The sequence below is a fragment of the Syngnathus typhle genome, linkage group LG9, assembly GCF_033458585.1.
Source record: "Syngnathus typhle isolate RoL2023-S1 ecotype Sweden linkage group LG9, RoL_Styp_1.0, whole genome shotgun sequence".
In the NCBI taxonomy this organism is placed as follows: domain Eukaryota; kingdom Metazoa; phylum Chordata; class Actinopteri; order Syngnathiformes; family Syngnathidae; genus Syngnathus; species Syngnathus typhle.
The window spans coordinates 6,642,233-6,668,622 of record NC_083746.1 but is presented as its reverse complement, the minus strand read 5'-3'; the positions used below and the strand labels follow the sequence as shown (position 1 = coordinate 6,668,622).

General features: G+C 39.6%; 2 protein-coding genes across 10 annotated transcripts in view; both read right to left on the bottom strand.

Moving 5' to 3' along the window:
• The window catches only part of LOC133159687 (titin-like), a 39,037-nt gene extending 14,494 nt beyond the window's left edge, over positions 1-24,543 (bottom strand). For 4 of the 9 annotated variants that reach the window (XM_061286943.1, XM_061286948.1, XM_061286944.1 and 1 more), the window contains exons 1-5: positions 16,278-17,230; positions 14,716-15,024; positions 14,157-14,405; positions 13,678-13,734; positions 12,841-13,131 (exon numbers count right to left, since the gene is read on the bottom strand). In XM_061286943.1, the coding sequence (XP_061142927.1) occupies positions 12,841-13,131; positions 13,678-13,734; positions 14,157-14,405; positions 14,716-15,024; positions 16,278-16,329 (958 nt within the window). In that variant the 5' untranslated portion in view covers positions 16,330-17,230. Of the gene's footprint in view, positions 1-1,835; positions 1,906-2,438; positions 2,564-5,958; positions 6,268-7,461; positions 7,904-12,840; positions 13,132-13,677; positions 13,735-14,156; positions 14,406-14,715; positions 15,025-15,651; positions 15,855-16,277; positions 17,231-24,486 lie in introns of those variants that run through there. The other 5 variants (XM_061286946.1, XM_061286947.1, XM_061286950.1 and 2 more) reach the window with 5 other exon arrangements.
• LOC133159690 (kelch-like protein 6) lies at positions 16,647-18,259 on the bottom strand. Its single transcript, XM_061286954.1, has 3 exons — positions 17,841-18,259; positions 17,518-17,731; positions 16,647-17,254 (listed from the first exon to the last, which is right to left on the bottom strand). The coding sequence occupies exons 1-3, from the start codon at positions 17,943-17,945 to the stop codon at positions 16,950-16,952; spliced, it is 624 nt and encodes a 207-aa protein (XP_061142938.1). The 5' UTR covers positions 17,946-18,259; the 3' UTR covers positions 16,647-16,949.
• Positions 24,544-26,390: the final 1,847 nt, after the last annotated feature.

Genomic DNA, 26,390 nt, shown 5'->3' with positions numbered 1-26,390 from the left:
TATGTATGGAGAGTTGAATATTTTAATAGAAATAAATACTAAATATTCTTTAAATTGTATTGTAGTGGGGTGACATAATTCACCCGGAACCAAAGTTCACGTTGCCGAGTTCCGGTGGGATGGTTTACACGTGTGGGAGTTTCCTGTTTGGTTTAGTGTGTTAGGATCTCGAGGGGAAAAGAGTCGGCCCGTGGTTGAATGAAGCTAATTATAAATGTCATTAAAACACCTGCCGTTGGCACCGTCATTTGTCACTCCGCCTCCGACTCCAGTCCTTGCACACCACAGTATTCCTTTTTTTTTTTTAAATAAAAGTGAGTTTTTAAAAAAGGTTTTAGACCAGGGGTCACCAAACTACGGCCCGCCAACCCTGAACAAATTGTATTATTAAACTTTTTTTTTGTGGTCATTTTGCCTGCAATGACTGCGTTTCCCCAGTAGATGGGGAAGCGCTCGCCTGCGCATTTACTACCGGAAGCCGTGTCAGAAAGCTCGGTGAACACTCACAAGTGCGTGTACGGACATGGCGCACTCGCGCTCTATTTGTATCAGTCCCGAATTTAGAGCGTGGGCTGTGACGACAGCTCACAACACAACAACGCCGCGCACTGTTCCCTGCTCCCGAAAGAGGAAGCAAGCAACAATGAACTGGATTTCAAAATAAAGTCGCGTCTAATGTCCGAGGTCAAACACGGCGATATAAATCGATGTTTACGTTTAGCATCGATGCCAATAAATCGTAGAGCATTATATCGATTAATTGATGTGCATCGATGTATCGTTACACCCCTAGTAATAAACTATTTAAAGTGATTGTGATTAAAATAAAAGAATCAGCGTGATTTTGTTTACTGTTTTAGACTTGGTCTATAAATATTGCAACAATAAGAACAAAGTCACTTTTAAAGAAGCTCTGCTGTTCTGACAGCAGCTGAGTGGCAATCACAGCCGAGGTCTCTCGACTTGACTGTTTATTTTATGTATGTGAAAAATAACCAATCCAGGTTCTCCGGTTGAACTGCATGCTCTGATTTCCATTGGACCGCAAACGCACCACAACCGTCATACCGCCATTTGTGGGACACAGCAGAGGACACCTTAGTAATGTAATGTTTGTGTGTTTGATCGTAGGCGCAAGCAGGCAAATTCTTGTCATCCAGTCTTATTCAGTCATCATAATTTTGATAAAGCATCCCGTCACTATTTTAGGCTCAATTATAGAAACACCCTCTTAAACTGTCCATTTTAGAAAATGTTAAGAATATTAACACCGCAAAAGCTTTCATCCATCCATCCATTTTCTGTACCGCTTAGTCCCCACTGGGGTCGCGGGCGTGCTGGAGCCCATCCCAGCCGTCATCGGGCAGTAGGCGGGGAACCGGTTGCCAGCCAATCGCAGGGCACACAGAGACAAACAACCACGCAGTGTTTACAGACTGAATGGTGAAACTGCCGACCGCGGTATCGGTACCGACTTTTTTCCGACATTTCAACCGCGGCTTGGTAGCATCCCTTCAACGTCCGGGAAGTGAAGGAGCTGACAAGGGACTCTTCCCTCTGCTTTCTACCTTTCAATGAATCAATGAATTTGCACACGCAGACACATCTGCGGACAATTTGCGGCATGTTTTTGGGATGTGGGAGGAAACCGGAGTGCCCGGAGAAAACCCACGCGGGCCCGGGGAGAACATGCAAACTCCACACAGGGAGGGCCGGAGGTGGAATCGAACCCGCACCCTCCTAACTGTGAGGCGGACGTGCTACCCAAGTGCGCCACCGAGCCGCCGCAAAAGCTTTCATTCAAGTAGAAAACATTGAGAAATAAGAGAACTTACCCGAAACGAAACTGCTGAATAAAAACATCCATAGATATCTGTGATTCATTGCGCCCCATGAACTTATACCTGGAAGGAGCACACAACGCGTTCATGTCCTCAACACAATAGTGATGAACTTGCAGTTCAACTCGAAGGAGTACCAACACCAGCTCATACTTCATACTTTCATATATGCAGACCGGTTGGACTTGTTTTTCTGACTGCAATTATTTGCTGGTTTCTTGTTGTGTTTCAATTTATAAACACACAAAAACAAAGATGTGAGGCCCATCTTGGGTCTCATTATTGCATTTTTTATGGCAACTCTTAATTGAGATGCACATTCCTGACCAAGATCACAAAATTGTTTCTACAACATGATGGTTCCTTGCCCAGTGGGACCTAATTCTCAACATTGACTTTCAACAACACAACAGGAAGTTGTCCATGGAGGACACCATTTTAGAATCACCCGCTTACAGTAAAACCATAACACAGAGGACACCATTTTAGAATCACCCGCTTACAGTAAAACCATAACACACTGGACATTCTATAAAGAATATTGACTTCCACAGGAGTTGTAATTAAACAAATCAGAAAAATAACTATAGACCAAGCGAGAGCAACATGACCAAATGAATACAGCAACAGGACGACTGGCACCTCCCAGTATTAAAAGTCAATCAAATGTTTGCCTTTGGCACCATTCAGTAGTAGATGTGAAACTAAAGCCATGCCTCTTATTTATCAGGGGAAAGTGCAAGTCTTCATGTCTTTATTATTTTGACGGAGCACAATCCACTCCCCTGACGTAATGATTAGCCAGCCATTGTGTGCAAGTGGCCAAACTGGATCAACTTATCAACAACTGAGATGTTTTTTTGATTAGCTCAGAGAAATACCCCAAATACAATGTAATATGGCCCATGAAACTCATTTGAACACATTTTGATGATAATCGATCGTAGCATGTTGGTAGACCATCTTAGAAGATTCAAAAGCGAATCACCGATCAGCTCTTGTCCCTCTTAAAGTATGTGATACAAATGACGTTGTTGCTCCACTGACAGTGTGACAGCAAAAGAGCAAGAAAGTGAAAGAATTCCTCGCTGGTGCCCGAGCTTAGATTTTCAAAACATGAGCGGAAGGAGATCATTTTCAAAAGTCAGTAGATGATCTAAAAATGTGTCAATAACATGTTTATTCCGCTTGACTTCATTTTGTGTCTTAATGTTTACAACGGGAAGCTTGCAACTGTTTTTTTTTTTGCCTTATGAGAGTCAAGCTTGCAAAAAACAAAACTGGTGCATTTCAGCCAGCAGAGCAGGCTTGGGCTCCTTCCAATGAAGACATATCGGCAAAAACCAGGAAAAGGAGTCACACAACATTCTCGAGGTGTTTTTATTTTTTTTTCACAATACCGGCCATAACCAGTATAATTATTTACGTTTCAAGCTGCTTTGGGACCAGACGGCAACAGTGTTACCTCATACAATACATGCATTGTACTCACAAATCCAACTCACGGCTTTGCACAGTAACTTTACACAACCAAGTAGAAATTAGACTATTTTTACCTGCGGTTATTCTTAACATCATAGGCTGCAAAACATGTCAGTCCTAAAACTAACATTTAGTGACAATGAAATAAATATACATGCAAATACAAAATCCTTCATATTTATTTAACACTGTTGAAGTAGAGCAGCCAAAACAATCATGTTCGGGTGACTACAGAAAGAAAATAGGAAAATCAGCAGCATCCTGCACCTCACCAGAAGGCACTCGAGCAGCCATTTCCAAAGAAGTCTTTTGCTGCTCTCATACTTTAATAATATCCGAAGACTGCTTTGCCTTCATGGTGACCTAATTTCTTTTCCCTCCAAATAATGTCAAATGAATCTTTGTCCAATCATTTTCATGTCTTGAGAGATCATCTGGATGGTGCAGGAAATGTATCACATTTAACATATAATTTAATCAAAAGTTATTTAATACTTAGCATAATATGTCCCACCTGTTACTATATATAAAAGAAGAATAGCTTCATGTAGAACTACTAGTCAGGCTAAACAAGCTCATACTTTGACTTTGTTTGTGTTTTTGTGTTCTGACTGGTTGCCTGTGTTTTGTTTTCCTTCTCCCCCTGTGCTCTTTCCCTCCCTATTCTGTTGTCAGCGTGTACGTCTCTGGATTCAAATGTTTCTGTTTGCATCTCAATTTTCATTTTTTTATACAATTTTGCTGCTGCTCCTTCATTCTCTGGTTCATTCCATCCATTTTCAGCCATAATGAGTCTGCAGCGCTCATAAAATGGTTCATTATTGGGGTTCTGTGCTTTAAAATGATACTTCTCCTTGCACAGGTTGGCAGCCTTTCTCGAGACATTCAGAAGTTTGTTTTTTGCAGCTTCTAGCATCCGCTGTGAGTTCCAGTCTCTTAAAAGCCCGTTCAGCTTATCCTAAATGAAAAGAAAAACTCGATTAAAAAAAATCATATACAATATAAATATGGTACGTTATTATAATTAAAATGTGCAAATGTTCTTTTTAAAAGTAAATAAAAGTTATTTGAAAATATCATGTCTATCATATTTGAATGATGACAAGATATGTAAAGCAGTCCATTTACCTGGATGGGTTTGAGGAAGCAGAACTGTATGAGCTCCTTGTCCGTGTCACTCCCTGTGAAATGTCCATTTTCTTGGAGATTTTGGAAAACCTTTGTCCAATTCTCAACGCTTTGCTCACATAGGATCAGCAACCATGAGTCCATCCGTTCATTGGTTGTGTTACATTTATCAATGTAGTTCTGTTTCCCACGCAAGAAACGTTTCACTTCTCTGATGTATATGTTCTCCGGGAGTGGGTCAGCCAGCAGCTTTGGTGGACACCCCTCAATAACTTTCACAGTATCTAAGACATGGTTGGCAATGACTTCAGGAGCGTTGGAGGCGTTGTCTGCCTTCAGCCAAAATACAACTTGAGTAACTACATCGATGCAGCCGTGAATTATGATGCCGTATGGCTTCAGTGCATCACATAAATCCAGATCCCATAAAGCGTTTGGACGCTTGATGTTTTCATCTGAATCCAGCAATCCTATGAAGAAAGATAAAACCTGTTAGCGTAATCACAATAATCAAGTCGACTGAAAATGAACTTCGACTTGAACATACCTTCAAACGAAGAACTGGGTCTTCTCAAAACACTTCTCTTTATATTGTCAAAACGTGCTGCAAGAAACCAAAGACAGGTTTTCACTTCTTGGTGAAATAAAAAACATGTTTTAAGACCAGAATAATTTTTTATTTGTGTTGTTTTTTTTCTTTCTGTTTGCATATCACCTTTACGTTTTCTTCGCAAACCTACAACCGTAATGACGATCACAGTGATGATGATCAATATGATGATGACGCCAATGAGTAAAGATGTTGTTTTACTTTTGTGGATGTCATTTGGACCATCTGATGGCTTATCTGCACAGAAGTAAAAAAATTCAAGCATGGATTCATTCAAAATGTCATTCAGATAAACATTGTTGGAATCTTCCGGTTGCACGTATATTGATGATGATTACCCAGGAAGCAGTCGCCGGCAGTGAAAGTGGCCGTTTCCTTGGTCAGAGGGTTGCTCACGTCACAACGATAAACTCGATCATCATGTTTGCCCCTCACATTTATTTGTGAGTTTGGTCCTGGATGCTCCTTTCCATTTGCACTCCACTTAAACTCCAATAAATCAGGATGTTTGGATTCTGTTGAGCAAACGAGCAACACTCTGTTTGGGCTGGTCAACACACACGATATGTGCGGTTGGTCTACTTTGTCTGTAAACAAACAAGCAAAGAAGCAACATTTAATGTGACTGTAAAAGGAAAGCACAGTCAACTGTTCATTGAAGACTCTAAATCGTCCATAGGTGTGATTGTGAGTATGACTGTTGTCGATAGTTCCCTCTGATCAACTGACAAGCGGCCTAAGGTCAGTCACCTCTTGCCCAAAATCAAATAAAATAGGCTCAAGCCCATGAAATTTGTGCTTCCCCTATATGTTTGGGGTCATCATCATGCAATAATAAAAATTGAAAGAAAGAAATTGCTGCATATTTTGTGCACAGAGATGGAAAAATAGACTTACCTATAACTTCAATTCTATACTTTAAACGATGATGCTGGCCATTTATCATCAACTTTAAGTCATAGTTTCCGCTGTCTTCATATGTGGCGTCTTTGATGATGAGTCTTGCAGATTCTTGGTTCAGAGTGATCCTGTCCTCGTAGGGAGGAAAAACATCTTTGCCCATCTCCAGATCGAACCACACCACATCTATACCATCATGTATCCACCCGACTAGATCGGGTTTTCCGGGGATAGACGGCAGAAAGTTTATCTCTTGGCCCTTGAGCACATATTCCAGATGCCGTGCAGAATCTGGGGAAGAGGCAACTGGAGAGATGGACAGAGATAGATAGATGTAAGTTACTACTGATGGCAAAGAGGAAAAATGTAGACTCCAAAAAACTGGTACATGCAGGTGGGATGAAAAAAAAGTGCTTCTGTGAGGCGAGATGCACATTTTCTATGTTTGGGGAGTGTTCCTATCTCTATCATGATTGTTAATCACCAGGAGTGTCAAAGTTGCGGTCTGCGTTGGCATGCTAATAAGAGGGGAACATTCGTGTGTGAGCTACAATACTTGATTCTGTCATTAGACACCAATGAGCTCATTGGGCGTTTCTTCCTCACCTCCAAGTGCATCTGGAAATTTGATTTTATACAGTAGATTCAATTTTAGACAGAATAAAAGGAGGTCTATTTTGTAGCGCAGTTGGTCTAATGTATTTGATCAAGGCGCAGGCAGGGGAATTCATGTCATCCAGTTATAGTATTTTTTTTTACAGAAATATGACATCAGCATGGGACAAATAGAAAACATTAAGAATTATTAGAACTTACTCAAAACAAAACTGCTGAACAAATACATCCATAGATATCTGTGATTAATTCCGTGTGATTAATTTAACCTGAATACCCTGACATCAAATTAGTAAGCAAAGTTTAAAAGTGAAACCTACCCTTCACTTAAGAGGTGATGTCACTGGTAAACAATCACTTGCAATAGGAATGGAATTGGGTTGGGCATGTTTACCGAGCCTTTGGTGGTAAAGCACATTTCTTGATTTCTTCTAAAGGATATTTCCATGATTGTCATCAAGCATTCAAACATGGAATACTTCAGAAAGGCCTTGTGTGAACTGGTAGACCAGGGGTCCCCAAGCTACAGGGGCCAAAACATGAAAACTGGATTTTCAGATTGCCTTTTCAGAAATGTTTTAATGCACATTTTTTAAAACGTTTTGTAAATTATTTTAAATTATTTGCTAGGTTAATACATAATACATAATTTTTTAAAACGTTTTGTAAATTATTTTAAATTATTTGCTAGGTTAATACATAAAGATAACAAATTTAAAAATATCTGCTGGTATGACATCAGGTTGCCGCAAATGAGACAAGAACTGTTTCAGTTGTCCAAGTATCAACAAAGCGATCAAAATCTATATCAGATTTAGGAGAACATTTGCAGTTTCACAGTAATAATGTAAAAAAAGGTAAACATTAAGAAATGACAGAACTTACCCAAAGCGAGGAGATGGTACAAAAGAATAACCAAACTATATTGTTTAACCATGATGGGTAAAGATTTTGAGCTTTCGGGTTGACATCCAGATCAAGTTTTATCCTTCTTTGCTAGCAAATTTTGGTGAGCCTTTCAACCTGCTCCTTGTGGAGTGGCGCTGAATGGTTGAGGCACCTAGAACTCAAATGTAACACTTGTTTTCGCAGACTGGTTGGACCAGTTGCAATTATAGAACATTTCCTGGTTTCTTCTTTGTTTTTTTTCTTCTGACAGACACACAAAAGCACATCTGCATCTTGGGTATACTTATTGCAACAGGTTACTGGGACCAGAGCAAACAAAATGAATGTCCACAAACCACAGTCAGATTCAGTTCACCATTTTCCACAGAGCATGTTGTCATTCACGGACAACAATATAAGTACCGTATTTTCGGACTATAAGGCGCACCTTCAATGAATGGCCCATTTTAAAACTTTATCCTTATATAAGGCGCACCGGACTATAAGGCGCACCATTATTGCATCATGTCAGATTTTTAATCCAAATCATTCTCTATTTTATCTTTTTTATTTCAACTTCAGACGGAACAAAGTACTTTATAATCATAAAATAATGATCCATAGTCTTTTTGAGTCATGATTCATAGTCTTCAGCGGGCCACTTATGATTGATTTCATACACAATACTTCGGGCCAGTTTGAATTTAGGAATTTGGTCCATATATAAGGCGCACCGGACTATAAGGCGCACTGTTGGTTTTTGAGAAAATTTTAGGTTTTTAGGTGCGCCTTATAGGGCGGAAAATACGGTACTTGTTTGGGTAAAATTTGCGAAAGTTTCTTTTCGGCTTCATAATTCATAATCCACAAATGAATATTAATCAAAAGACAGCCGTGTTTCGACCAAAACATGTCAGTGAAAATAAACTTTTTGACTTCAATTGAAGTCCATAGACCAGGTATCGAGATGATTATGTCCGTGCAAGAAGTTTTCCAACAATAGCTGAATCAGAGGAGTTCAGGAGCTCCAAGATTTTGTCTCTCGCTGGGCTAAAGGGACACCCAATGTCATTCGTTTTAAATTCTTTGGTGGTCAGACACAGGTGCCACTCTGTGCACGTGTGTGTAGGACTTCAGCAGTGTGACACTGCCGTGGTGCGACACGCCCACGGGCAAAGCACATTCTTCTGTCAAGACTCCTTCATCCACATTCCAGCACATGACTGTGGAGATGACATGGTTCTTGTTATCGCGGCCTCCTGTGATGAAGAGTTTGTTGTTGCAGGCGGCGATGGCGCAGCTAGCCCTATCGCCTAGACCTGTCACAACAGACCAGGAGTCTGACTGAGGGGTGTAGCAATATATGCTGTGCATGGCGCTACCTGTGGGGACAAAGAGGAGGACAAACCTTCATTGAATGAGCGCATTGCCTTTTACGGCCTTTTCTGTAAATTTCAATTTAGGTACAATGTTATTTTGGTTAAAACAACATGACTTTGAAATAATATTTGGGATCATAGTTTGGGGCATATTTAGATTTTAAACCTTTCATAAAGGCAATACCGCAAAAATGTGTACCACACGGCTCCGTCCCTGTCCCACATGAATTGCAGTGGTCTAATGTAAATATAGGCTCAAAACTTGCCAACTACATAGATGCAATTCTTGAAGCTGACAGCATTGGTGCACTTGGTTTCGATGGGAATGGGCGCCCGCCGCTCCCAAATGTCCGTTCCGGGTTCCCAACGTTGAACCAAATCTGTCGCCAGCTTTCCGTTGGGCCCGCCACCGATCACGTAGATCCACCTGTCGAGGCTCGCGGCAGCAAAGGAGCTCACACCCACTGCGAGTGGCGCCACCTGTACAGATAGGAAAGCTATATTGTTTTGTCTTTAGATACATGGACCAGGATTGTTTAACTTTACTTCCTTCAGGCCACTATGAGAGTGAAATTGAGTGCCTGCTTACCTGCGTCCAACGGTTGTGGAAAGGGTCGTAGGCCTCGACGGAATCGAGCCTACGCACGCCATCAAACCCGCCTAGTGCGTACACCCTCCCGCCTTGGACGGCCATTTTGTGCCGCCATCGGCCTGTCGTCAGAGGCTCGATTGGAATCCACTTGTCCAGAGCACCGTTGTATTTCCAAACATCCGTCTGCGTCTCTTTACCTCCTACAGGAGCATTCAAGAAGCATTTTACTTACGTACCTCACATGCTGTAGTATGTGTGTGGCAATTTTTGTCCATTCGCCCAGAGTGAAATTTCAAATAGGTGTTGATGTTTGGTTTGAGAATGGGCCTGCTTGCTTTCTTTTTTTTCTGGTTTTATGCAAGTTCTGCCACACCATGTTTTATTTGGACCTTACTCTGCATTGGGTACACGAAAGCCTTCTTCCTCTGTCTCCTCTAAATCTCACTCTGCCTTCCCTCCATACTGAAATATACCTGTGGGTGTTATTTCTTCTACTCAGTGCAAAGTGATATGAAATGGATTCCTCCCGTGAAAGTGTGGCCAGCCAGTTGCAGGATAGTAAAAAAACAAACAAAAAAACTATATGTATCTAATTTGCAAAGAGCGTGTTGATCATTTTAGAAATCGAATCTAAGCAGTGAACCCGAGCTGGTATATAATGCAAATCAAAAAATGGTTACTATTTTTGCTTCGTTTAATAATTTCTTAAAGCCCATTTATTAATATACACACGTTAGGCTTATGTTCATGTCAATAGGCAGATAACTACTGCCCCCCACTGACAACAGAATACCACTAGTTTTGGATATTTGGAATGGCATTTCCACAAACAGCAGAAACGTACTTGTCAATTTGAAAGAGTATAAATAGTTGAATAAAACAAAAATCAAGTTATTGTGCTCACCGTTTCATTGTTAATGCCTATTTTCCCATAATTCAATTAATGGTGCCACGATGAACATAAACTATCAACACGCAGTTTAACCTGCTCTTTGCTTCACAGGTTACCGTGTAAATTTCCAGCCTTTTTTCTTTTTGTTTTTTATGCAATTGTGCCTAACTTTCTTTTTTTTTAATGAATAATTGTGCCTAATGTACTAATATGTAATTATTTACTGTGTGTAGTTGTTCAAACCGGAGCGATTGAAGTGGGATACCTTTGTCATTATTATTTAAATACACCAAAAAATGAAATCAAATAATAATAATAATAATAATAAAAACATTAATTAGCAGTTTCTCTCATTCTCACTCACACAGTTCAACCAGTAAGAGTTTAAGTTGTTTATTTTTCATTCACAATTTACAGCAAACCGTACACATAAAAATGTATATAGAGACATTATATAGAGACATTAAAACACTATGTTTATGCTACAACAAATTATCATTAAATGTATGTGAGACCAAGTTAATGTTATTTGTAAAACGCACAACGAACATAAAGTTAAAGTTAAGTTAAAAGTTCCAATGATCGTCACACACACATCTGGGTGTAGTGAAATTTGTCCTCTGCATTTAACCCATCCCCTGTGATTTTGATCCATCCCCTGGGGGAGAGGGGAGCAGTGAGCAGCAGCGGTGGTGCTGCGCTCGGGAATCATTTGGTGATCTAACCCCCCAATTCCAACCCTTAATGCTGAGTGACAAGCAGGGAGGTAATGGGTCCCATTTTTATAGTCTTTGGTATGACCCGACCAGAGTTTGAACCCACAACCTTCCAGGAAAGGTCCTCCACCTTTCTCCCTCTCTTTCTTTTTCTCTAGTATTGTATCTTATTATTATATCTTATCATCCTTGCTAGATCCCAAAAACACTGGAATGTCACAAACAGCCAGAAACAGGCACACAGCCATATATGACCATTTAGAGCACCTGAGCTAAGGTTTTGCTTTTCTTGGCTGATCGGTGGTTGGTATTGGTTCACTCTTAAAGGATCCCTTTTGTCACGAGCGGAGTGGAAGATGGAGCAGGGCGACCACGTGCAGCTTGGAAAAGGGTTTATTGCAGGAACTTACAGACTCGGTAACAGACATAACTTGCAACCAAACCAACAACAGATACTGACCGAGATGTGAGACAAAGGGACCGGGTGACATTAGCAATGAACCGACAGGGGAGTGACACAGAGACAGGACTTAAATACATGACTGGAAATGAGAGGCAGGTGAGAATGATCACACTGATTGAGGGAACACAGGAGGGGAGGGGCGACGCGAACAGAAACCATGGCAACCTAGCAAAACTGGGGACCAATCATGACACCTTTTCCTTGGGCAGATTGGGACTTGCAACCTAAAACAGCAACACAAGAAATTAAAAATAAAAGTGTAGAGAAAGAACACTTTGATGGAATTAGGAGTCTGGAGTGCCACATGTTAGAATGCAGCTTTACAATCAAGACACGTGAAACGTACCTCTGTAGTTTCTTGTTTTTCCAAAATATTTTGCTGGTATATTTTTCAAACGTTCTGAAAATATGAGAGAAATTGTGAGTATATTTTTATGAAAGGTAAAAGGCAGTAAATTGAACTATGATCATTTGAAGTACTAGTCAACATTGTTGTGGTTTGAGCCTTTATGTGTCATGTTTTCTTTACCTGAACAGAAGAATTTACTGTAAACAGGGTATGCTAGAATGATTCCAAGGCACAAAATGGGTCCAACGATTACGTAATCCATCCAATCAGTAGAGTTGGGAATTGCAGCTTTCGGTATGTTGTCTGCGCAGAAAACAAAAAGTACATTTCCATTGCAGTTTACGGTAATGTCAAAATATCATTCAAGTTCAATCCAAACACTGCTTGACCATTCCATTTGCATTCATGTTGATCCTACTTACTACGGAAGCAGTCCTTAGCGAGGAATGACGCCGTTTCATCGGTCAGGGGGTTGCTCACATCACAGTGATAAACATTTTGTTCATCACTGAGATTTATTCCCAAAATTGGGCCCGTTTGCTCGGTTCTCTGTGAGCGCCACTTAAATTTTAACAAAGGATCACTTTTGCCCTCTGTTAAGCACTCAAGGACTGCCTGGTTTAGGTTGACCATTTCACAGGATATGTTGGGTTTGGTTACTTTGTCTGCAAACACATCATGTAAAACTTATGAGCTACACATACAAATGTAAAGTTTAGTAAAACTGACACAGCGCTAGTTCATTCAAGACAAAATTGTGATCCAAGGGTCAAATTTTAAGTCGCGCATGACTGTGGACAAGGGGACGTTCAAACTAGTGTAGGGATGAAATGGTAGTCTACCCCGTGGCCACAATTGATGTACCCTTGAGCAAGGCATCAAAAGTCTCCAACAAAGTGTTGTCCAGAATACACCAAATGTAATGGAGGAAAAATAACAATTCACAGTAAATATCAACCAAATATGAATGCAAAGATTTACTTACCTATAACCTCAACTGGGTACTTTAAGCGACATTCCTCATTGTTTATGTTCCAGCTTAAGGTATAATTTCCGCTGTCTTCATATGTGGCGTTGTTGATGGTGAGTTCCGCAGTACTATGATTCAGAATGATCCTGTCCTCGTATGAAGGAAAATGTAATTCACCCTTGTCGTCAAATAATACCACACCTCGGCCATCATGATAGAACCAAATAATTAGATCAGGTTTTTCGGGGATGGGTGGCTTAAGGTTTATCTCTTGACCCTTGAGTACATATTTCAGATCCTGGGATACTGTATGGATAGACAGAGAAAGACAGACATTAAAAGCAAAGAAGTGTGCTCCCTCACTTGTTTTTGAGTCTTTGAAGCATTTCTTCAATCGTACATTTGCTAAAACTCAAGTTTTCTGCCTTCTATAGTCTAAAGAAAAACAAAATGGCAGACGGAGGGTGGTTCTTCACGTCCACGTCTTCTTCCTCTCTCTCCTCTAAATCTCACTCTGCCTTCCCTCTATTGTCCTCCATACTGAAATCATACCTGTGGCTGTTATTTCTTCTACTCAATGCAAAGTGATATGAAATGGATTCCTCCCGTGAAGTGTGGCCAGCCAGTTGCAGGATAGTAAAAAAACTATACGTATCTAATTTGCAAAGAGTGTGTTGATCATTTAGAAATTGAATCTAAGCAGTGAACCTGAGCTGCAGCTTTTTGATGCTCTTTTGAGGGATTCTCATAAGAAAAGTGTTACAATTATTAACTCGACTGGAAATGAACTTCATTGCTCCTTAAATGGATGCAGTCATTGCTTTTAACTCTACAAATGTTAACAGATCATACCGTCAGGCGTGTTACATGGACTTCTTCGAATCCTTTTCTTCGTCTTTTCAAAAGGTTCTGCAAGAAACCATAGACATGTTTTCATTTCTTGGTGGAAAAAAACATGTTTGTCTTAAAATAAGAATAACTGTTGTTTTGTGTCTTTCTGTATGTATACAGCGGCTCTACTCCGATGTTATGAGCCCCTTGCAGCCCCCAAACAATTATTTTCAACAATAGTTTGGTACATCTAAGAAATTAAACTTTTAAAATGTAAAATGAAGAGCAGCGAAAGGTGAAGCGCAATTATAGCGAGGGAACACTTTATATGCATCTTTAAATTTTGTCCGGAAAGCCAGGACCCTAATGATGATCACGAGAACAATGACAATTTTGATGATGTCAACAATTAGTAAAACTCCTATTTTGCCTTCATGGGTGTCATTTGGACCACCTGATCGTTGTAATCTTCCAGTTGCATGAATATTGATGATGATTACCTAGGAAGCAGTCGCCAGCAGTGAAATTGGCCGTTTCCTTGGTCAGAGGGTTGCTCACTTCACAACGATAAAGTCGATCATCATGTTTCCCCCTCACATTTATTTGCCAGTTTGGGCCTGGATGCTCCTTTCCATCTGAGCTCCACTTAAACTCCAATAAATCAGGATGTTTGGAGTCTGTTGAGCAAATGAGTAACACTCTGTTTGGGCTGGTCAATACACACGATATGTGTGGTTGGTCTACTTTGTCTGTAAACAAACAAGCAAAGAAGCAACATTTAATGTGACCGTAAAAGGAAAGCACAGTCAACTGTTCATTGAAGACTCTAAATCGTCCATAGGTGTGATTGTGAGTATGTCTGTTGTCGATAGTTCCCTCTGATCAACTGACAAGCGGCCTAAGGTCAGTCACCTCTTGCCCAAAATCAAATAAAATAGGCTCAAGCCCATGAAATTTGTGCTTCCCCTATATGTTTGGGGTCATCATCATGCAATAATAAAAATTGAAAGAAAGAAATTGCTGCATATTTTGTGCACAGAGATGGAAAAATAGACTTACCTATAACTTCAATTCTATACTTTAAACGATGATGCTGGCCATTTATCATCAACTTTAAGTCATAGTTTCCGCTGTCTTCATATGTGGCATCTTTGATGATGAGTCTTGCAGATTCTTGGTTCAGAGTGATCCTGTCCTCGTAGGGAGGAAAAACATCTTTGCCCATCTGCAGATCGAACCACACCACATCTATACCATCATGTATCCACCCGACTAGATCGGGTTTTCCGGGGATAGACGGCAGAAAGTTTATCTCTTGGCCCTTGAGCACATATTCCAGATGCCGTGCAGAATCTGGGGAAGAGGCAACTGGAGAGATGGACAGAGATAGATAGATGCAAATTACTACTGATGGCAAAGAGGAAAAATGTAGACTCAAAAAAACTGGTACATGCAGGTGGGATGAAAAAAAAAGTGCTTCTGTGAGGCGAGATGCACATTTTCTATGTTTGGGGAATGTTCCTATCTCTCTATCATGATTGACACCAGAAGTGTCAAAGTTGCGGTCTGCGTTGGCATGCTAATAAGAGGAGATCATTCGTGTGTGAGCTACAATACTTGATTCTGTCATAAGACACCAATGACCTCATTGGGCGTTTCTGCCTCACCTCCAAGTGCATCTGGAAATTTGATTTTATACAGTAGATTCAATTTTAGACAGAATAAAAGGAGGTCTATTTTGTAGCGCAGTTGGTCTAATGTATTTGATCAAGGCGCAGGCAGGGGAATTCATGTCATTCAGTTATAGTATTTTTTTTACAGAAATATGACATCAGCGTAGGACAAATAGAAAACATTAAGAATTATTAGAACTTACTCAAAACAAAACTGCTGAACAAATACATCCATAGATATCTGTGATTCATTCCGTGTGATTAACTTAACCTGATTACCCTGACATCAAATTAGTGAGCAAAGTTTAAAAGTGAAACCTACCCTTCACTTAAGAGGTGATGTCACTGGTAAACAATCACTTGCAATAGGAATGGAATTGGGTTGGGCATGTTTACCGAGCCTTTGGTGATAAAGCACATTTCTTGATTTCTTCTAAAGGATATTTCCATGATTGTCATCAAGCATTCAAACATGGAATACTTCAGAAAGGCCTTGTGTGAACTGGTAGACCAGGGGTCCCCAAGCTACAGGGGCCAAAACACGAAAACTGGATTTTCAGATTGCCTTTTTAGAAATGTTTTAATGCACATTTTTTAAAACGTTTTGTAAATTATTTTTAATTATTTGCTAGGTTAATACATAATACATAATTTTTTAAAACGTTTTGTAAATTATTTTAAATTATTTGCTAGGTTAATACATAATACATAATTTTTTAAAACGTTTTGTAAATTATTTTAAATTATTTGCTAGGTTAATACATAAAGATAACAAATTTAAAAATATCTGCTGGTATGACATCAGGTTGCCGCAAATGAGACAAGAACTGTTTCAGTTGTCCAAGTATCAACAAAGCGATCAAAATCTATATCAGATTTAGGAGAACATTTGCAGTTTCACAGTAATAATGTAAAAAAAGGTAAACATTAAGAAATGACAGAACTTACCCAAAGCGAGGAGATGGTACAAAAGACTAACCAAACTATATTGTTTAACCATGATGGGTAAAGATTTTGAGCTTTCGAGTTGACATCCAGATCAAGTTTTATCCTTCTTTGCTAGCAAATTTTGGTGAACCTTTCAACCTGCTCCTTGTGGAGTGGCGCTGAATGGTTGAGGCACCTAGAACTCAAATGTAACACTTGTTTTCGCAGACTGGTTGGACCAGTTGCAATTATAGAACATTTCCTGGTTTCTTCTTTGTTTTTTTTCTTCTGACAGACACACAAAAGCACATCTGCATCTTGGGTATACTTATTGCAACAGGTTACTGGGACCAGAGCAAACAAAATGAATGTCCACAAACCACAGTCAGATTCAGTTCACCATTTTCCACAGAGCATGTTCACGGACAACAATATAAGTACTTGTTTGGGTAAAATTAGCAAAAGTTTCTTTTCGGGTTCATAATTCATAATCCACAAATGAATATTAATCAGAAGACAACCGTGTTTCGACCAAAACATGTCAGTGAAAAGAAACGTTTTGACTTCAATTGAAGTCCATAGCCCAGGTATCGAGATGATGATGTCCGTCCAACAATAGCTGAATCAGAGGAGTTCAGGAGCTCCAAGATTTTGTCTCTCGCTGGGCTAAAGGGACACCCAATGTCATTCGTTTCAAATTCTTTGGTGCTCAGACACAGGTGCCACTCTGTGCACGTGTGTGTAGGACTTCAGCAGTGTGACACTGCCGTGGTGCGACACGCCCACGGGCAAAGCACATTCTTCTGTCAAGACTCCTTCATCCACATTCCAGCACATGACTGTGGAGATGACATGGTTCTTGTTATCGCGGCCTCCTGTGATGAAGAGTTTGTTGTTGCAGGCAGCGATGGCGCAGCTAGCCCTATCGCCTAGACCTGTCACAACAGACCAAGAGTCTGACTGAGGGGTGTAGCAATATATGCTGTGCATGGCGCCACCTGTGGCGACAAAGAGGAGGACAAACCTTCATTGAATGAGCGCATTGCATTTTACGGCCTTTTCTGTAAATTTCAATTTAGGTACAATGTTATTTTGGTTAAAACAACATGACTTTGAAATAATATTTGGGATCATAGTTTGGGGCATATTTAGATTTTAAACCTTTCATAAAGGCAATACCGCAAAAATGTGTACCACACGGCTCCGTCCCTGTCCCACATGAATTGCAGTGGTCTAATGTAAATATAGGCTCAAAACTTGCCAACTACATAGATGCAATTCTTGAAGCTGACAGCATTGGTGCACTTGGTTTCGATGGGAATGGGCGCCCGCCGCTCCCAAATGTCCGTTCCGGGTTCCCAACGTTGAACCAAATCTGTCGCCAGCTTTCCGTTGGGCCCGCCACCGATCACGTAGATCCACCTGTCGAGGCTCGCGGCAGCAAAGGAGCTCACACCCACTGCGAGTGGCGCCACCTGCACAGATCGGAAAGCGATACTTTTTTGTCTTTAGATACATGGACCAGGATTGTTTAACTTTACTTCCTTCAGGCCACTATGAGAGTGAAATTGAGTGCCTGCTTACCTGGGTCCAACGGTTGTGAAAAGGGTCGTAGGCCTCCACGGAATCGAGCCTACGCACGCCATCGAACCCGCCTAGTGCGTACACCCTCCCGCCTTGGACGGCCATTTTGTGCCGCCATCGGCCTGTCGTCAGAGGCTCGATTGGAATCCACTTGTCCAGAACACCGTTGTATTTCCAAACATCCGTCTGGGTCTCTTTACCTCCTACAGGAGCATTCAAGAAGCATTTTACTTACGTTCCTCACATGCTGTAGTGTGTGTGTGGCAATTTTTGTCCATTCACCCAGAGTGAAATTTCAAATAGGTGCTGATGTTTGGTTTGAGAATGGGCCTGCTTGCTTTCTATTTTTTCTGGTTTTATGCAAGTTCTGCCACACCATCTTTTATTTGGACCTTACTCTGCATTGGGAACACGAAAGAGCCTTCTTCCTCTGTCTCCTCTAAATCTCACTCTGCCTTCCCTCCATTGTCCTCCATACTGAAATCATACCTGTGGCTGTTATTTCTTCTACTCGGTGCAAAGTGATATGAAATGGATTCCTCCCGTGAAAGTGTGGCCAGCCTTTTGCAGGATAGTAAAACAAAAAAAACCTATCTTTATCTAATTTGCAAAGAGCGTGTTGATCATTTTAGAAATCGAATCTAAGCAGCTAACCCTAACCCGAGCTGGTATATAATGGAAATCAAAAAATGGTTACTATTTTTGCTTCGTTTAATAATTTCTTAAAGCCCATTTATTAATATACACACGTTAGGCTTATGTTCATGTCAATAGGCAGATAACTACTGCCCCCTACTGACAACAGAATACCACTAGTTTTGGATATTTGGAATGGCATTTCCACAAACAGCAGAAACGTACTTGTCAATTTGAAAGAGTATAAATAGTTGAATAAAACAAAAATCAAGTTATTGTGCTCACCGTTTAATTGTTAATGCCTATTTTCCCATAATTCAATTAATGGTGCCACGATGAACACAAACTATCAACACGCTCAGTTTAACCTGCTTTTCGCTTCACAGGTTACTGTGTAAACTTTCAGTCTTTTTTCTTTTACTTTTTTATGCAATTGTGCCTAACTTCAAGTCTTTTTTTCATGAATAATTGTGCCTAATGTACTAATATATAATTTTTTACTGTGTGTAGTTGTTCAAACCGGAAGGCCCAAGTGGGATACCTTTGTGATTATTATTTAAACACACCAAAAAATGAAATCAAATAATAATAATAATAATAAAAACATTAATTAGCAGTTTCTCTCATTCTCACTCACACAGTTCAACCAATAAGAGTTTGTTTAAGCTGTTTATTTGTCATTCACAATTTACAGCAAACCGTACACATAAAAATGTATATAGAGACATTATATCGAGACATTAAAATATTGCACTGGACACTATGTTTATGCTATAACAAATTAGCATTAAATGTATGTAAGACCAAGTTAATGTTATTTGGCAAAGGCACAGCGAACATAAAGGTACGAATAGAAATAGATGGGAGTGAGATTGAAAGGCTGCAGGAAAACAAAATTCTTGGGGTTACAATAGATGACAGGCTGAGTTGGAAACCACACATCAAATACGTACAGTCCAAAATTTCAAGAAGCATTGCAGTCATATACAAAGCAAAACAACTACTGGATTATCATTCACTTTGGACACTTTATTGTTCACTTGTCTTGCCATATTTGGATTACTGTGCTGAGGTTTGGGGAAATACTTTACTACAGGCACTTATCATCCTGCAGAAAAGAGCAATAAGGACCATTCAAATATACAATTACTTGGAACAAAGAAATCCACTTTCCATACAATCCAAACTATTGAAATTCACTGAAAAAGCATCTTCTCAAACAGCAATCATCATGTACGTATCAGGCAAAAGTAGAACAACTACCAGAAAATACCCAAAACTTATATACCATATAATACCAATATATATGGTATATTATCCCAATATCTCTTTGTTTGATCTTCTGCCCTCTGGGAAGAGGTACAGGAGCCTGCGCTCCCGCACCACCAGACTCACCAACAGCTTCATACTCCAGGCTGTTAGGATCCTGAACACTCTCCCCCTTTCTGCGTAGCGTCCTGTACTTTGCGCTATGCTTACTGTCTGCTGTATGCACACTGGCTCAGTTTTGCTCCTCTTATTTATTGTGTTATTTGTTTATTATTTATTCATCACTCATATTATTTATTTATTATTTATTAGTTATTATTTATTGTTTGTGCCTTCTTGTTTATATTTTGTGTCGTCTACTTGTATGTCTATCGTGTACTATGTCTCGTCACCGTGGGATAGAGGAAACGGAATTTCGGTTTCTTTGTGTGTCTTGACATATGAAGGGATTGACAATAAAGCAGACTTTGACTTTGATATAAACAATATATTTACTAGTATTTATTGTTTTATTTATTTAAATAAATTAGTGTTTCTGCAAGTCAGTTTCACTTTAAAAAAATTACAAAAGTCTTTCCAAATACAGAAAAAGTGTTTATAAAACAATAAAGCGTATAAAGCTACAATAAAGATTCATAAAAGTATTGTGCGGATATCTTGTGGGGTGATTGAAGATCGATGATGATTATGTTTAGATAAAAGGGTGAGAGCTAAAAAGCTATGCTTCTTCTCACTCCTTTCCTTTTTTTTCTCTCTCTATTTTATCTCAGTGTTCATTTCACTTCCTCAATTTCATTTGGTTTTATGCAGGGATTTTGTCTGATGGCAAATGGAAAGTTCGGTATTGTTTGTGTATTTGAATGTTCAGAATAAAAGATGTCAATCAACCAATCAACCAATCAACCAATCAACCAATCAACCAATCAATCAATCAATCAATCAATCAATCAATCAATCAATCACTGTCCATGTGAATACATATAGGATAGTAGTATCTCTCTCTATCTCCATCTTTCTCCCTCTCTTTCTTTCTCTCTATTATTGTATCTTACTATTGTATCTTATTATATTTTATATTGCGCACATCTGTAAATTATAGAAGATAGTTTTTTTAAATCGATAGTAGTTCACATATTTAGCTCTCCTCTAAGACAGGGGTGTCAAACTCGTTTTTTTCGCGGGCCGCATTGTAGTCCTAGCTTCTTCTCGGCGGGCCATTATGACTGTCAACCCAAATAAATCAGTAAAAGCTACAAAACAAACGGACAAATAACTCGTTTTCAAATCAGACGAGTAAAAACTGGTCAAATATTAAAAAAAAAAAAAAGATATTAAAAATGAAGACAATTTGCAATCCTAGTAATGACACACGAATTTGATGCACAATTTGTCTTCGCGGGCCACATAAAATGATGTGGCGGGCCGTATCTGGCCCCCGGGCCTTGAGTTTGACACCTGTGCTCTAAGTGAATGGAGTCACCCAGTTCTGGACAGTTTCCACAGCATTCTGGAATTTCGCTTCATTTCTTTGCTTGGCCCGACCCCCACACATTTTCGGTCCTCAAAGTCGCAGTCTTTATTAACTATTGAGTTCTTGCGTCTGGGAGAGGTGTTCATCCCTAGCGTCCTCGTCTGTGGATTAAACACACCAGTAAGCAATGACGCTAAAGGCGCCATCTGTGGCTAGTTTTCATTCATTATCTCATCCTTGCTAGATCCCAAAAACACCAGAATGTCACAAACAGCCAGAAATAGGTACACAGCCATAAATGACCATTTAGAGCACCTGAGCCAAGGTTTTGCTTTTCTTGGCTGATCGGTGGTTGTATTGGTTCACTCTCGAAGGATCCCTTTTCCTTGGGCAGACTGGGACTTGCAGCCTAAAACAGCAACACAAGAAATTAAAAATAAAAGTGTAGAGAAATAACACTTTGATGGAATTAGGAGTCTGGAGTCCCACATATTAGAATGCAGCTTTACAAACAGGACAGATGAAACATACCTCTGTGGTTTCTTGTCTTTCAAAACATTTTGCTCGTATAATTTCAAAACGTTCTGCAAAAATGAGAGAAATTGTGAATATATTTTTATGAAAGGTAAAAGGCAGTAATTTGTACTATGATCATTTGAAGTACTAGTCAACGTTGCTGTGTGCCTTTATGTGTCATGTTTTCTTTACCTGAACATAGACATTTTGTGCAAACAATGTATCTTAGAATGACTACAAGGTACCCAACGGCTCCAACGATTACGTAATTTATCCAAACAGTAGAGTTGGGAATTTCAACTTTCAGTATGTTGTCTGCACAGAAAACAAAAAGCACATTTCCATTGCAATTCGCGGTAATGCCAAAATATCATTCAAATTCAATCCAAACACTGCTTGACCATTCTATTTGCATTCATGTTGATCACACTTACTACGGAAGCAGTCCTTAGCGAGGAATGACGCCGTTTCATTGGTCAGAGGGTTGCTCACATCACAGTGATAAACATCTTGTTCATCGCTGAGAGTTATTTTCAAAATTGGGCACGTTTGCTCATTTCCCTGTGAGCGCCACTTAAATGTTATCAAAGGATCACTTTTGCTCTCTGTTAAGCACTCAAGGAATGCCTGGTTTTGGTCGACCATTTTACAAGATATGTTGGGTTTGGTGACTTTGTCTGCAAACAAACACATCATGTAAAACTTATGAGGTACACATACAAATGTAACGTTTAGTAAAACTGACACAGCGCTAGTTCATCCGAGACAAAATTGTGACCCAAAGGTCAAATTTTAAGTCGTGCATGACTGTGGACAAAGGGACGTTCAAACTAGTGTGGGGATGAAATGCTAGACCACTACCTGGCCACAATTGATGTACCCTTGAGCAAGGCATCAAAAGTCTCCAACTGAAAAAGTGTTGGCCAGAATACTCAAAATGTAAAGGAAGAAAAGTAAAATTCACAGTAACTATCAACCAAATATGAATGCAAAGATTTACTTACTTATAACCTCAACTGGGTACTTTAAGAGACATTCCTCATTGTTTATGTTCCACCTTAAGATATAACTTCCGCTGTCTTCATATGTGGCGTTGTTGATGGTGAGTTCCGCAGTATTGTGATCCAAAATGATCCTGTCCTCGTATGAGGGAAATTTTTCCTCACCCTTGTCGTCAAATAATACCACACTTCGGCCATCGTGATAGAACCAGAAAATTAGATCAGGTTTTTCGGGGATGGGTGGCTTAAAGTTTATCTCTTGACCCTTGAGTACATATTTTAGATCCTGGGATACTGTATGGATAGACAGAGACAGACAGACATTAATGGCAAAGAAGAAAAATGTGCTCCCTCATTTCTTTTTGAGACTTCGAAGCATTTCTTCAATCCTACATTTGCTAAAACCAAACGTTTCTGCCTTCTATAGTCTAAAGATAAACAAAATGGCAGACAGAGGGTGGTTCTTCACGTCCACGTCTTCTTCCTCTGTCTCCTCTAAATCTCACTCTGCCTTCACTCTATTGTCCTCCATACAGAAATCATACCTGTGGCTGTTATTTCTTCTACTCAGTGCAAAGTGATATGAAATGGATTCCTCCCGTGAAGTGTGGCCAGCCAGTTGCAGGATAGTAAAAACACTATACGTATCTAATTTGCAAAGAGTGTGTTGATCATTTAGAAATTGAATCTAAGCAGTGAACCTGAGCTGCAGCTTTTTGATGCTCTTTTGAGGGATTCTCATAAGAAAAGTGTTACAATCATTAACTCGACTGGAAATGAACTTCATTGCTCCTTAAATGGATGCAGTCATTGCTTTTAACTCTACAAGTGTTGACAGATCATACCGTCAGGCGCGTTACATGGACTTCTTGGAATCCTTTTTTCTGTATTTTCAAAAGATTCTGCAAGAAACCAGAGATATGTTTTCATTACTTGGTGAAAAAAACATGTTTGTTTTATAATAAGAATAACTGTTGTTTTGTTTCTTTCTGTATGTATACAGTGTTCCTTCGACTATCATGGAGATTATGTTGAAAGAGTGCCCGGTTTAAGTCAAAGTAGAGGTCGACTTCATCATTATTATTATTATTGTCATTATTTGGGGGAGGGGGTTACGGCTTTACTCGGATGTTACGAGTCCCTTGCAGCACCCAAACAATTCTTTTCCTAAATGTTTGGTACACTTGAGAAATTTTACTTTTGAAATGTAAAACAAAGAGTAAATACGAGGTGCTATACGAGCTATGAGAGGAGCGTGCTATGCCACCAAAAGGGGACAAGCATGACAAAACAATAGCTAGAAAGTAATTTTGCCTTTTATCATTCCTTTGAAATAAATTAAATCGAAGCAAAAAAAGGCCTGGATGCTCCTTTCCATCTGAGCTCCACTTAAACTCCAATAAATGAGGATGTTTGGAGTCTGTTAAGCAAACGAGGAACACTCTGTTTGGGCTGGTCAACACACACGATATTTGTGGTTGGTCTACTTTGTCTGTCAACAAACAACCAAATGTAAGCAAATGTGATCGTAAGCTGTTCATTGAAGACTTTAAATCATCCATAGGTGTGATTGTGAGTATGAATGTTTGGCGATCAATCCCTCTGATCAACTGACAAGTCAGCTAAAGTAGGCTCAAGCCCATGCAATTCGAGCTTCCCTTATATTGGGGTCATCATCACACAATAATGAAAGAAATTGAAAGAAAGAAAATTGCTGCATATTTAGTGCACAGAGATGGAAAAATAGACTTACCTATAACCTCAATTCTGTATTTCAAACGATGATGCTGGTCATTTATCATCAACTTTAAGAAATTGCTGCATATTTTGTGCACAGAGATAGAAAAATAGACTTACCTATAACTTCAATTCTATACTTTAAACGATGATGCTGGCCATTTATCATCAACTTTAAGTCATAGTTTCCGCTGTCCTCATATGTGGCATCTTTGATGGTGAGCCTTGCAGATTCTTGCTCCAGAGTGATCCTGTGCTTGTAGGAAGGAAAAACATATTCTTTGCCTGTGTGTCGATCAAACCACACCACATCTCTACCCTCATGTATCCACCCGACTAGATCGGGTTTTCCGGGGATAGACTGCAGAAGGTTTATCTCTTGGCCCTTGAGCACATATTCCAGATGCCGTGCAGAATCTGGGGAAGGGGCAACTGGAGAAATGGACATAGACAGATAGATGAAAGTTATTACTGAAGGCAAAGAGGAAAATATAGACTAAAAAAAACTGGTACATGCAGTTAAGATGAAAGAAAATCAGTTCTGTGAGGTGAGATGCAAATTTTCTATGTTTGGGGAGTGGCATGTGTTAGAGTGGTGCTCACTCTAATTTATTTTTGCAAGAACCACACGGGAGACAGTATGCCCTTTTTAAGCACTTGCAAGTGGAGAGTCATTTGTCGCTGTGCGCACAGCGATGATCGAATGAGGTCTGACTTTGGATTCTTGCAAGAGAGTATTTATTGAGAAAAAGCAGGGTGGGGGTGACATTGGACATGTTTGGTGCTCACCTCAGCAACTGGTTAATCAGTGCGGAGGAGTCCCAGCTCATTGTTTTACAAGGTTGTGGAAACAGAAACCAGTGGAGCATTTTAGATGACTAACTAAGCAAGAATGTTTCCACACCATTTGGAAAGTTTCAACAACTGAATGGTTATACTTTTCAGAGTCAAGGAACGGTAAAAGTTTTAAACAAAGTTAATAATTTTAGTCTACATTCCAACATGATCATACGATCAAAATAATCTGTAAACCCTAACAGCATGCAAAGTCTGGTCATCCAGTCATGGTGTTTTGTTCAATCGTTACGAAATAACAGAATTTACCTAAATCAAAATTGATGACAAAAAGGTTTCATTCAAATGGAAAACATAAAAAAAAATAACAGAACTTACCCAAAATGTTGATGAACAAATACATCTTACAGTAAAACCACAACACACTCTATGAAGAACATTGACTACTACATAAACTGTAATCAAAAACACGAGATTAAGAAAAATAACTATAGACAGAATTTACAGATTGTGACCCAAGAAATAGACTCCGACTGGCACCATCCAGTATTAGGAGTGAAACTAATCCTATGCCTCTTAGTATTTATCAGGGTAAAGTGCAAATCTTTACGTATTTATTTTTGTAACCGAGCCCAATCTGCACGTCTACGTAATGTGGGTATGTCTAAACTATGGCCCACCGGCCAATTACGGCCCATGGCCCATTTTTAATTGGCCCGCAAAAAAGATTTGCTAGGTTAATACATAAAGATAACAAATTTAATTTAATTTCTGCCGGGGATAGACGGCCCTTGGGCACATATTCCAGATGCCGTGCAGAATCTGGGGAAGGGGCAACTGGAGAGATGGACAGAGACAGATAGATGAAAGTTACTACTAATGGCAAAGAGGACAAATGTAGACTCAAGAAATCTGGTACATGCAGGTGGGATAATAAAAAGTTTCAATTTTAGACAGAATAAACGGAGGTTTATTTTGCAGCGAAGTTGGTCTAATGTATTTGATCAAGGTGCAGGCAGGGGAATTCATGTCATCCAGTTATAATATTTTTTTTCACAGAAATATGACACCAGCGTGGGACAAATAGAAAACATTAAGAATTATTAGAACTTACTCAAAACAAAA

Excerpts from the sequence above, each read along its gene's own strand:
- LOC133159690 (XM_061286954.1), bottom strand. The coding sequence starts at position 17,945 with ATGGCCGTCCAAGGCGGGAGGGTGTACGCACTAGGCGGGTTCGATGGC. Across the intron at positions 17,732-17,840 it reads TTCACAACCGTTGGACCCAG|GTGGCGCCACTCGCAGTGGG; the intron begins GTAAGCAGGCAC and ends CGATCTGTGCAG. Across the intron at positions 17,255-17,517 it reads GAATTGCATCTATGTAGTTG|GTGGCGCCATGCACAGCATA; the intron begins GCAAGTTTTGAG and ends TTGTCGCCACAG.